The sequence below is a fragment of the Caloenas nicobarica genome, chromosome 2, assembly GCF_036013445.1.
Source record: "Caloenas nicobarica isolate bCalNic1 chromosome 2, bCalNic1.hap1, whole genome shotgun sequence".
NCBI classification, from domain to species: Eukaryota; Metazoa; Chordata; class Aves; order Columbiformes; family Columbidae; genus Caloenas; species Caloenas nicobarica.
The window spans coordinates 50,707,986-50,721,378 of NC_088246.1; the positions used below are offsets into that span (position 1 = coordinate 50,707,986).

Here is a 13,393-nt window from a genome sequence, read left to right on the forward strand (position 1 = left end):
CAGGTAAAAATTTGCATGAGGCTCTGACCCATCTCATCACTTTAGCACTGTATCATGGCTTGATTACAGAAAGGTGCTTAATGGGCCTTAGTACGTATGGCAGATCACCAGAGTCAGTCATTTCCCTCGCTCCTGTGGGAGCAAACCCTGCCAAAAGGAAGCATTCGGGCGCTTGAGGGTCGGTAGATCTTCGGTAGCATCCACAGCCACTGAGAGTGTGACAGAAGTCACCAGGCACCTTGTTCTGCTTTTAGCGAATTAACACAGCAGGAACAAGGTGTGTATCCAGCAGCATCCAGCCATAGGGCTGTGATTCCTGTCAGTGCCACAGAATGTGAGTGGAGAGGGATAAGTGTAGGCAGAATGGAAGTATATAGATATATATATATATATGTATATGTAGAAGGCACAGTGCTCCTGAGAGACTCAGACTGATCTATGTTATGTTGCTGGCATACTGCAGGGTTCCCATTTTAATGGTTTTTCACTAGGCTGAACCCATCTAAAAGGACATGGTGCATTTTGGAAACTGTTCTCATACATATGCTTGAGTGAACATCCAAGCAGAGAGCGCCCATTTCTGCACAGGCTGTGGTGGAGGGGTCCAGGTTGGGGAACTTGACATCTCTGATAACGCTTCCAGAGAAGCGTTAATAAAATCATTATGAATAAATAAATTATTAATATTAATTAATATTGATTAATAATGTAAATAGGTAAATCTTAGGAGTAGCTATTACTTGTGCCAAGTGAGTTCCAGAAGGTAAGCAGAAAATTGCAGGGAGCCGTCATCTCCTTTCAAGGTACATTAAGTTTCTTGATTAGTCTCTGTGACGGGCCAGGGCTAATCACAAGAGAGTAGTAATTAGCCCATGTAATGACCACAACATTATTTGTAGCTTATTAACAACTCGTTTTACATAAATTGATTTTTATAAGCAGCCAGCTTTTTTCTGCAACCATGGTGGCAAGCTTATGCAAACCAGTTTCCTCAGAACTAAGAGGGTATTAAGTTATTGCAAACAAAGCTGAAAAACGCCTTTCCCCTCTTCCTCCCAAAACCAAGACAAACCAAAACACACCACATACATAGCAAAGTGAGTCCTAGTCACCCAGATTTGCCACCAAAAGTACTGGGAACAGGTGTGTGGTTTTGCTTTGTGCCCTTCCAGGCCCTGTCTGCATGGCATTGATTTCTCCTCCTTCCTCCTCCAGGTTGGCATGAATGATCTAACGCTGGTTAACCTTCATCTGGCCCTGTCGTCCTCAGCAGGGGAGAATATCGGGAAGAACCACGACAGCCACAAACTGGCAGCCTTTGCACAGACATTGCAGGAGACTCTGAAAGGTAGGGTAGATTTTTTTCCTGCCAGTTATTACATGCACGTCGACCAGTTTATCTAATCAAAAGAAATTTTTTTTTAAAAAATGAAATCTATCTCAGTGCAATCCTCGTCAGCCTCGCAATTGTCTTTATTGGTATTCATATTTGAATGATGCATAGTGTGGCAAATGTGCTTTTCCCTTGCTCATTGTCTTATAGTCTTCCCTAACTAACACAAAAGGCACAGGGCTTCCTACTGGCTCTGACACCATTTTTTCAACTAAAATTCCTTCTGATTTTACACTAGTATAAGAGCAAGTTCAGCTGGAAAACAACAACAACCACCAGCGTTAAGACTCTATTTTAAGTGCTTTGTGGAAATAACACCTACCTGGTATCAGAACAAAGCTTAATGGTGTTTTTCCAAAAGAAAAAGTTTCTATATATTTCCTTTTTGGACAATTGGAAGCACTTTTTATAAAATTCAATGCAAATAAGGAGATGGATGCTAATGAGAACAGACACCAAATCCTGCTTTGGTACCTGGATGCAATATGCACAGTAATTCTGATGATTTCCAATAAGTTGCTTTGGTTTTACACAAGGATGAGGGACGCCAGAATTTAGATCTGAACTTGAGCAACATAGTAGGCAGCTGAATTTCTTTACCTCATTTCTGAGAATTTGCTTCTTTGAAGCTTGCAAATTAAATTCGATTTCCTACAAAGCAGAACAGCATGTTTCAGATTCTAAATGTTGCTGGTCTCGTTATAGGAATAGAAAAATCTAGCCCTTTGTTTACTGCTTAATCAAACCTGCAAAAGGGTTACAAGGTTGCATGCTTGATGATTTTCAGCTTGGCTCTATTTAGCGAGGTTGATCACTTGGCAGCGTTAATATCCCTTTTGTATAATACAAGATATTTGCAGTTTTTATGCGTGTTCTATTGTTTTTCTGTTTGAGCTGCAAGGAGTCCGTCAGGGCTATTTTTAAGTGCTACTGATTTAAGTATTTGTCCACATACCTTGAAATTGGAAAGGATGAAGGATCATTTGTTTAATCCCCAAAGGCTGAACTGAGACACAAATAAATGTGTAGCTCTTCGGAAGTCAACCGAGTTGCACTTCCACCATGTCTAAATTTAGACTGTTGGCGTTAGGGCTTCTCTTTATTTCGTGTTTTTATTTTCATATGGTAGGCACGTTACTGGAGCATACTTGTTTCTTGGCCTAGTCTTCCACAAAATAAAAATATTCAGATTCCTCCAAACTTGTGGGATGCAGGTCTTATTTCCTAAACAAACAGTAGTGCACACATGTTACTTTGAAGTACTGAATTACCCTGCCAAAATGAATGTCATGCTTAAAATTACCACCAATCTTCAATTTCTTCCAAATCAATCCATAAAATATGAGTAACAAGAACTGATTTGCCTGTGGGTACTGCACTGAATTCGCACTTCTGCTCCCATTTTGCTAACAGACGCCTGCTCTGTTATCTTTCATTCTTATGAAGAGGCACATGAGCATCCGAGGAAATCTGGTTCCTATCCACAGTCTCCACATTTCTCCCGTCAGACCAGTGGGTCCTGGTTCCTTTCCTCCCCGCTTTATTTCCCTCCAGCAGTACTGGAGAGACACTGTGGCTCTTGGCTGCTCATAGCTAACTCCTTGCAGCAGCCCTTCTGCCTTCTCTCAAGAACCCCACCAGTTCGTCAGTGCGGTGACCATGGGCAGCACACAGATGCTGTTCTGGATGTGCTGGTAGTGCCTGGACCCAGGGACCAGGGTGTTGGCTTTGTCATCTTCTCTCATCTGGCTTGGCCATATCCCATGGGTTACCAATGCATCAGGCCTTAGGTTTAGAAGACCTTTGAGCGGTGGTGGGGAGCCTCTTAGCAGCTGACGTACCATCACATCCTTCTTATCACCTGCTTCTCACTCTCTCCAGGAAGGATTTTGGGGTCTAAGAGTCTGTCGAATTCATGAGTGGACTCATTCAGGGCACGGGAAAGTCAGGGAGAGTGTCCTACAGATGCATCTTTGAACTGCCACGAAGCAAAGGAGGGTTTCCTGATTCCTGCAGGAAAGCAGATTTTGACACTGCAGACCTTCTGCAGACGCTGAAAGTCCCTCAGCTGATTGTGCTGGCACCTCGGTGCTCAGCCGCTGCGGCACAGGGATGAGTTAAGGCAGCGCTTTGCTTTTCTGGCCGAGAGCCACCCACAGACACTGCTGAAAGTCGCTGGCACTTCAGGGAATTTGCAGATGCATTTGCGAACAGGCCGGACTTTTTCCTCACCTGAAGAGCGGTCCATTGACAAGGGCAGGGTTCATTTGAGCCCAATGCATATGAGTGTGTGTGGGAGCACCCCTGAGAGATGAGGAGACACGCTCCTGTCTGCTGCGGGCCGTATGCTACCACATCCCACCAGATGAATGCCCTGGGTGCCTGTGGGACAATACAGCCTGGGGGCAGGGGAACCTTTGCAGCAAAAGATGGGTTAGTAAGGGAGCACTTGCTGCTCTGTGCTGCAGGAGAAGGAGGAACAGATTGCATCAGCTGAGGAGCCTCTGGCTCAGGCAGCCTCTGCTGCCTAGTCCTGAGGAGGAGGAACAAGCCTTGCCAGTCTCTAGCTTTCATTTCCTCCAAAGCAGGAAAACCACATCACAATACCAGTAGCATTGTCTCCATTTTCTTTTTTCCCCCATCTGATTTTAACTGTGGACATTGTGACTGCTGTTTTCAGTCATTTATCATCCCTCATTATGGGCAAGGGCATTCATTCTTCTAGATGTTTTTCTAACTTGGGCCAAAAGTTATTGGGGCTGATCCATGAGACCCCTGAGAGCTGCAGCTACTGCTTTGCAGCTCTGCTCCCTGCCCCGGCTGAGGGACCCAGGGGTGACCGATTAGGTGCAGTCACGCACCCAGGAGGATCCAGGCAGGTTTGCTTCTTTCCCTGCTTGATGTCTGTCGGGGGCTGCAGCAGGCAGACGAGACTGGAAGCCGCCGTGCATGGCATTGCTGTCGCAGGAGCTGGCAGGGGCAGGAGCAGGGCTGAGAGTGAGCCAGCACAAGGGAAAATTAAGTTGGTGGTTATCTAGAAAACTGGTGTTGCCTGCTTTCCCTGCTTAGCACAGGGCTGCCCAGCCTTTTTCTCAGTGATTCGCAATCACAGGGAGCCTCAGAAAGATCTGCAAAGGGGGACGAGAAGCAATCCTTTCCTTCCCCAATGGCAAATTGGGTCGCGGCTTCTTTAACACACCCCAGCCTGTTCTATCTGGCAACTTTATGCTGCATTTTGATTTTATGCTTAGTTATTCTGCATGCAAAAATTTAAGTGGGTGAAGAATACAGTGACTCCCTCCCTGTGCACACAGCAGGCTGACTTCTTACCTCCTTCCAAGCACACATCTAGGTGCTGGCTGTTTTAGCCTTTGCTTTTTCTAAACTGTCCAGAATGGAGCAGTCAGTTAAAATTTTCACTTGTGATTATGTTTTGTTTCATAAGTTTTTCATGCAAGGGAAATAGGCTTGAGGATTTGCTAAAAGAATTGTCAGTACGGATAGGATAGGATAGGATAGGATAGGATAGGATAAACAGATTTTGTGTGGGATCAAGATAATGCTGTTAAGATCCCTGCCTCTCTGTCAGTTTGGGGGTTTTGTTTCTTCTAAAGGTGGGAAGGCCACTGTCACAACATTTTATAGAATAATACTTAAACCTCCTGTCATTTCCAATATGATTTGTGACCTGCAAAGGGTGGAGAAACCACAAATAGTTTCACTACTGTTTCATCACTTCTCTGCATCTTAGCAAGTAACATGGTTTGAATTATTTGGGTGTGTAAGTCATACGCTATAAATTTCACTTCTCTCCTGCCTTTTCCCAATAGTCTGTCAAGCTGTGCAAGACAGGAGTGGAATAGATTTTGTTGCTTGAATTGCACTCCCTCTCCTGGCTAGCTACTTCTACAGCAACAGCACAAAACGAGGTTTACCTGTGAGCACTAGGTATGGTAAAGTAATCCATCCATCTGTCCATCCCTCTCCCTCCACACTTCAGCCCCAGAAAGGAAAGAGCCTACAGAATCACATAGTTCTCATCTCTGAAGTCAGCTTTGGGATAATTTTTGGTGCTTTTATGCCTCCTTTTAGCATCTTTCTCCTTCTCCAGGACCAAGCTGTAGTGCAGCAACGTCTCTGATGAGCTATCAGCATTCTTGAGATTATTTTATCAGACATTTCTGGCAATGGTTTGAGATGGCCACTGGGACATGTGCATTGTCCTCTTGCCACACTGCAGAACTTTGGATATCTCCATCTGCAGCTGTGGATCTAGAAGAGCACATATTGTGGATACGAAATTAGGATCCAGAGTTTCCTTTCTCACCTCATTAGGGTTAGAAATAAAATTCTATTCAGATGAAGACAGGATTTTTTTATGAGCATTTCAAGTCATTCCCTTCATTTCTTTGAAAGTTCAGGCCTAAACAAAGTCCAAGACATCCCAAGTTCAGCAGTATTCCTTCAGTCAGGCAGGCAGAGGAAAGCTTTTGTAGTCAGGGAGTATCTATGTGGTTTGTGAACTCACCTTCTGCCATCAGGCTTGCAGGCTGCTCCCCAGGCTTGTTCTTTGGGATTTCTTAAATGCACAGGACTAGAACGAGCACTGCACTTTTGGGACTCTGCTTATACCAGCATAAGGCTGTGTCTTCCTGGATCCTCACGAAAGTGTCCTTGACTCTTACAGCAAATCTATAAAAAGACCATGTTAGGACAAGTTAAAGCTAATATATGTTTCTTGCAGAAACAAACCAAAGCAAAATGTTTACAAAGTCACAGATTTCTAAAAACCTCTAAGACCAGAACTGCTTGGTTTTGAGTTTGTCACTATCAGTGAATAGCAAGCAGAGGATGCCAATATAAGTGAGATTATATTTAAAAACAAGAATGAAGTGTGTACTGGGTCTTTTTTATTGTCATGAAGAGAATGGCCATGAGTAAACAGCCAGTGAAAAAGGCTTTAAACAGCATTTCTTTCAGGAGTTCAGCGTAGTTGGTTTTGCTACTCAGTATTTGTATTTTTCCTCCTCTCATTTATCCTCTCTCTCTCTTGTACTTAAGCGATAGATGTCCATTCCTCTCATTCACTTCTATCTTTCCTGCTTTCTAGGAGAAAAAGATGTAATAATACTCGGAGATTTTAACCAGGCCCCAGACAGCAGCGACCACGACATCCTGAGAAAGGAGAAGTTTCATCACCTGGTCCCTTCTAGCACCTTCACCAACATCAGCACGAAGAACCCACAAGGGTCCAAGTCGCTGGATAACATCTGGATCAGTCGGAGCTTGAAAAAGGTTTTCACAGGTAGAGTTGCTTTTTAGTGAAGTCATATAACATTTAGTTAGGCTAGTGGTGCGTGCCAAATGTGGGCAATATTACTCATCATCTTCTCTGTGATTCTTTTTCACGCAGGCCACTGGGCTGTTGTGCGAGAAGGTCTTACAAACCCATGGATCCCCGATAACTGGTCCTGGGGTGGGGTGGCTTCGGACCACTGCCCTGTGCTTGCTGAGTTTTACCTGGAAAAGGACTGGAACAAGAAGGATGTGATGCGGAATGGGAACGGGGTGACGGTCGAACGCAACGACTCCCACGCTAAGCACGAACGATGACGTGAACTTGAAGGTGTCTCTTCTGCTCCCCATGGAGCAGCTGAAGGCTCTGTTCGCTCACAGCTCCACGGAGCAGGACTGCCTCCCCTTCTCCTTCCTTCCTGCTCTCCTCCCCATGCCTAGAAAGATTCAGCACTTGATTTTGGTGCCCCTGGCTTTGTGGCCCTCCTGGACAATTGTGGGATGTCTGACGGCAGCAAAGCAATCTGCAGCTTTTTCTGGGGACACAGTGGACATTTCTATGCCTGGAGATTTGGATGAGAATTGTACAGAAAATAAAGTGTACTTTTAATACTGTACAGGATCTTTGCTAAAATGCAGCCAGGCAGGGCCCTGCCGTGAGGGTGAGCGGGGGGGAGTGATGCTGATTTTCCTTTGCCTCCTTGTAAACCGAGGAAATAGGACAGTTCCCAAAAAGACAGACACCATGGAAATCCTTGGCAAGTCACAAATGCCGTTCAGCACTTGCAAAAGCTGCCAGAGCTGGTCTCTACGTGATCTGAAATGAGGCCTGAGTGCTCCCTCCAGCCCAGCCCAGAGGAGCCCCGTTCCCCCACAGCCCCATGTGGTGGTGGGTGCCTCTTGTCCTTCTCTTCCTCTCTCCTTATGCTCCTGGCAGGGTGTATTTTGCTCCAGAAAGGCTTCCTGGAGCTTGGCTTTGGCTTTTGGTTCAGTATGCAGCACACAGTGTTGGTTTTTTTTCCTTCACATTGGCTCTGGGGAGCTGGGAAACCACTAGCTCATCCCTCAGCAGAACCTGATCCATTTCTCCAAAGCCTGATGCTTTGCTCCATATTGGGGATCTCACAGGAGCAGTCCTTACCCTCTGGCTCTGCAACTGCCACCGCAGCTGGAGCAAGGAGGAAGGATCGAGAAGATGTAGCCCTAAGTCTTTCTCTAGGAGTCAGTGTTAGGAGCAGGGCTCTGCACTGGGAAGAAATAAGTCATACTTGACCTAGAAGGGAAACCTATAAGGAGAGGAAAAAGGCAATTCAGCATCTGCAAAAGAAAGAGGATGAGTATGAAAGGTGCTGAGCAGCCTGCTACCCCAGTGCCTTCTGCTCTGGGCTGCAGATGAGCACACATTTTGCTGCTGAGTGGAAAGGAAAGCTCTCTGGCACAACTCATTGGGCTCTAAAGGGAAAACTGCTCCTCACAGAGGTGCCGCACCAAATGAGATGACGTAACTGGCGGGGTTTAAGCAAAACAAGCTAATATTCTTATAGTATTTTCATTAGTTTAACTTTCTGAAATATTGTCTCATTTCAGGTAGGAACAACTGAATAAATTCCCATGAAAAGACACACACTTGAATAGTTCAAACATTTTTTCTGACTATATGCAAAACTAAACCTGGAGCGAGGTGGAATAGCCTGGGCATGACTCTCCTCTCAGGCTGAGGGAGGTTTCATTGGCATTTCAAGTGGTTAAGCAAATGATGAAGAGTTCGGAGTACCAAATCGAAAATGCATCTTTACTTGCTTAGCATTCCTTATCGAAAATGGGAGGTGTAAGCATTTGTCCTGGGCCATTAAAGAAGCTAGCAGGAGAGCTTGGCCCCAGCTTTCATTTTGGATCCTTGCTGCTGCTTAGTCCTTTTCCAGCAGGTATGATTTTGCTACCTGCCCCCCCCTAATTTGTGCAGCACCAAATACCCGGAGCAACTCTCACTGGACCGCTGCAAATTATAGGTGAAGATGAAACAGAGTTGCCTTAGTCAAATGAGGATCACATGCAGTAGTAAAATCCCCAAGAACATGCTTGCTTGCTCTCTTGTACCATCTAGTGTTTGGTAACGTATTCCCAGTATAAACAGCTCGAAGGCTGAAATGACTTCACAGCTCTAGAAATACTGCTTGAGAGGACCGGACATCATTTAATCTGCTGCAGGAACAAATAAATGCAGAAGCACCAGAGCCTGAAGAAGCACCTGCAGTCTCCTTTGTGGGTGGCGGTCTGCAAGCAGCAGTGCTTTGGCTGATGAGTCGCTGATTAGCAGGGGCTGCTGGCAGGGAAAATGAGCTGAACCATTCCTGTAACCCATGTGTGAGCTGCAGGAAAGATTAACGAGCCTGGTCTGTAGCTGGGAGGTTGCTCCGACCAACCTGCTGGGAGCTCTGAAAAGGCAATTATTTGGTGAATAGAAAGATGTCTTGGAGTAAGATGGGTCCTACAGGGTCAGAGGGAAGAGTATAGAGGAATTTGATACCTACTGGTGGAGTTCTGCCTTGCATGAAGCATCAGAACAAGGTATGTGCCTGGTTACTTCATGTTGGGAGTGAGCAGTGCCTGACCATCTTGATATTTTTGCTGGTTTTAAAAAGCTTGCTTTGCTTTTTGTGTGTGACATCCTCGGAGGATGATGAGGTGGTTGTGAGCCTAATGGATTCTGGAGTTCCTGAGAGTGTTTGTCATGTTATGCTGGTTCAGAAGTGAAGTGGCAACTGGCATCCTGTGACTGTGGAAGCACACCTGAATAGCAATTTTATTTCAAGATGTTAATAGTAGAAGCAAGGCTGGCTCAGCTTTCTGTGGCCGTATTGCCCTGGCAGTGCCAAGGGAGGCAGTAGTGATGGAGGTGGCACAGAAACAGTGAGTCTGTCTTGAAAAAGGCCTGATATAGGCTCTACACCTTGCATGTTTTGGGCTCCCCTCAGTAGCCCAAATTCAGTGAGGCTGGGTCTTGCCTCATAAGTAACATCACCAGCAGTTAAACACTGATTTGGTCCAGGTATATATATTTTTTTTCTTAAGTACAGCCGCTTCTGGAAGGCAATTCAGCTCACCAGTGCACAGCAAAGGGTGGTGGAGCAATTCCCTGCCCGTTGCACATGAAGCCTGGCTGCTTTCTTACGACTAAGTGCTACCTCTTGTCTCCTCCCGACACGTGCCAGCCCCAGACCTTCCCGTCCAGGTGACGTGTTGACAGTTGATGCACAGCCCATGGTCCCTGTGGTGGTTGTGGCTGGCGAGGCCCTGCAGCGGTGGCTTCTGCAGAGGACCTCTGATCTCATCCTGGCAGCCTTTGAGAGGTGGCTCCTGGTGGGGCACAGCTGAATTTTCAAGTTGAGTTTCTGCCTTTTAGCACCTGATGGAATAAGAGCTTAAAGCTGTGCCTCCCTCACTGAGGGGGCCATATCTGCTGTTTGGTTTCTCCTTTTTGCTCACTGTGGCAAAGGCTTTCAAGATATCTATAGCCAAACTATTCTCCTTTCCTATTTGCTCTGACCTGTTTGCTTTAGGGCAAAACCTCTGCTGTGTCCTGTGGGATTGTTAGAAGGATTTATTTGGCAAAAGTCCATTCGGTCACTTGGCTTTGCGGTGTTGTACCAAGCAGTGGTGCATATGGGCTAAAAAAAGGAGTTACAGTGCAGGAGGAGTATCGTGGAGAGCTGCTAAAAACCTCTGTGGAGCTAAACACAACTGAATAACTGTCCTGGAAATGAACTTTCAAGAACCAGGTCATGGCAGCAGGGAGTTGAATGAATCCTAGAGCAGCAGAGATGGAAGCTTGTTTGCAGGAGGTAACCAGCCTTGGTCTTGGCACTCTTGAGCCTTTGTGGGAATCAATGCTCAATGTTCTGAGAAAAGGATAGAAAAGGTTCAGCCCAGGGGATGTCAAGGTTTTCCTAGACATCTAAATGCCTTCTTTTGAGAATGAGTTATTTTTTTGTTTTTAAAACTGGTGTCTTAAAGGAGCATGCTGGGCACTGGCAGGGTCTGGATGCGGTGGGAAGCAGAGCTTCTGGTGCAGCAGCTGCTGTTCCTTGGGGGCACTTCAGATTGTAAACTCCAGCACTGAGAAATTGGGTGGAAGTGTCCCATATTTAGGCTTTGAGCTTTTTCCATAGCTGCAGGAAGCAAGTCAAAGCCATGCAGGCATTCCCAGCCTCTAACTTTTCAGATTTCACACTTTCATACAGAGTTTCTAGATTGGGGAAAAACTCCTTGGGAGGCTTGTGTTCGTTTGTTTTTCTGAAGCAAAACAGAAAGCTCTCCCCTGTGTGAGGAGTCACATTGACTATGAAGCAGGGTTCTCGTGGGAAACGCAGCCTGCAGCAGCTTTTTTCATCCTCGGGAGAGGCGCAGCAGCGACTCTGTGAATCCGCCACTCTCAGGAGTGACAGAAGCACCTTGCCAGCACGCTGCACAGCTCTCACTGTCACCACTATGCAGCTCTGGGCTGTGTCCCACGTCCCGCAGCACAGGACATGGCTCAGTTACAGATGGAGCCCTTGGCTGCTCACCCCAGCCTGTGCCGCTGCTCATCCACGTGGGTTTGGGCTGGGTTTCCTCCCTCTCCTTAAAACGCTTCAGGAGATAATAAGGCTTAAGAGCTTGTAACTTTGGAGCCACTGAGAACATACGTTGTAGGAGGGAACGGCAGGCAGCCTCACATAGGTGTTTCCACAATCCTTTCATTGTTCTCAGCAACATGTTGGCTGCTGCCGGCTGCTGCTTGGGTGATAAGGACTGTGAGGAGGCTGCGACTCTGCAATCAGGTGCCTCTTAAGAGTGGCCACACATATATAGGACAGTATATAATGTAAAGGCACATTCATATTCAAGTAGACCTTTTTCTCATCAGGTTATAACATGAGATGCTTGTTTAGTTCATGTTTAGGTTTTTAAGTCTTGAGTAATTTTTACCTCCACACCTAGAAGTAAAAAAGCTCCTGTGTAGGATCAAAGTAACTAAAAGTATTTACTCCAGAGTACCTATGGTTATGTGAACAATTAGGAAATATGTGGCTGGGTGACCCTTCAATGACCCATCATTCTGGCCATCTCGTAACCCTGCATGATGAGATGCTCCCAGTCTGAGGGACATCCAAAGGTGTCTCTTTATTGGCTGTGAGCACAAGCCTTGTTTAAAAAGAAAATAAAATGGAATGTGCACCGACCCAAATTGCAATATTGCTCAAACTTCAAGTGAAGAGATAACACAAGGAGCACCAGCACTGAGCTCTCGCAGCAGTTTCCCAGCAGTTTTTAGGGAGTGGCCTTCAAAGAAGCTCTTGCTTCTTCAGACCTCATTCATCCCTTGGCACGCTGGTAGACAAGAGAGGCTGCCTTGCAGCTGGGTGGTGACTCTACCTCTCTTCTCTTATTGTTTGAGGTTATCAGCCCACTCCCCTGAAGATCACTACCAGTATACACGAGGCTGGGCATCTTGGTACTCTGGTGTAGTCTCGCTTGGGAGAACCTTAACCTGATTGTTTTAACTCTAGGGTCGTTACTCATTTTCCCAGTAATTCCATGGTCGTGCTACTCTTCCCCTTTACATGTGATGTATCTCCAGCTGCTTTAAAGTGACATCTTATCCTCCACGGAATGCTCCCTTGGGTGAGGAAGGTGCTGGAGGAGAAGTGCTTGTCCTAGGTTTCCTCCCTGTGCCTGGAGGGATGTGTGGAGCTGTTTGTGGAAACCCGAAGGGTGACAATACCGGTCAGCTTGTACACGCTGTGCTTTTACCTGCCTGTTACCCCTGGGACAGAGAGAGTAGTAAGTATCCTTGTAGCACCGTGCTTTGCCTTATGCGTAGAAACCAGCATTGGTGGGACCCACCATTGCAGCTTTCTTTCTGCAACAGGAAGGTAGCGATGTAACGGGCAGGGCTCTGGGTCGGGAAGGTGTGACCAGAGCTACACCTAACCATGTCTTTCACTTCAAAACAGAAGGAAAAATATTTATTTTACTCTTGGGATAGTTGAATACCTATGAACGAGCCTCAAAGACTCCAGGAGGGTGGAGGGGGATGTGCGAGAGATGGCCAATGCACAGGGAGTGGGGGGATAGTGGGAGCATGCCAATGGACAGTCAGGAAGGGTGCAGGAGCTCTTTAAGTGATGCACATCTAGAACATAGCTGGAACACAGAGGTTCCTAAGGAGAAGGGTGGAGAAACGTCTAAGCAAGGATGCTGCGAGCTGGAGGACTGTGGGGCAGAGAGGGGCTGGGAAAGGACAGAGGATGGAGATGGGAGAGTAGATGGAGAAGTCAGTCAGAGATGGAGGCTTCTCCACATTGTCCTATGTGTCTGGTGACAAATCTTGCCCAAACCTGGAAAAGCTTATTTTCTGGAAGCTGTAAAGGAAGACCAAAAATACAGGGGACCTTCAGCTTGAAAATATTGCTAGATGGAAGAGGAAGGAGAAGAGGTTGACTCATATTTCTTGTAGGGATTTTTTTTGGTGGGTGGGAGTGAATTGACTGACTTTGTAGGCTCAGAGATGGATGATGTGGTAGTGAACATATTCTTGAGATAAAAAGGAAGGCGAAGGACTGGGATTAAATAAACACAGCCTGAAGGATGAGTGCTAGAGACCAGGACAAAATCCAAGCAGGAGAAATAAGCAAGTAAGCTGGAGGAGACAGCCTGATGGGT

At 46.2% G+C, this 13,393-nt stretch overlaps 1 protein-coding gene across 2 annotated transcripts in view; it reads left to right on the forward strand.

Moving 5' to 3' along the window:
* EEPD1 (endonuclease/exonuclease/phosphatase family domain containing 1) overlaps positions 1–7,303 on the forward strand; it is a 72,856-nt gene extending 65,553 nt beyond the window's left edge. For both annotated transcript variants that reach the window (XM_065628549.1, XM_065628548.1), the window contains 3 exons: positions 1,216–1,348; positions 6,504–6,698; positions 6,807–7,303. In XM_065628549.1, coding sequence (XP_065484621.1) covers positions 1,216–1,348; positions 6,504–6,698; positions 6,807–7,006 — 528 coding nt within the window. In that variant the 3' untranslated portion in view covers positions 7,007–7,303. The remainder of the gene's footprint in view (positions 1–1,215; positions 1,349–6,503; positions 6,699–6,806) is intronic.
* Positions 7,304–13,393: the final 6,090 nt, after the last annotated feature.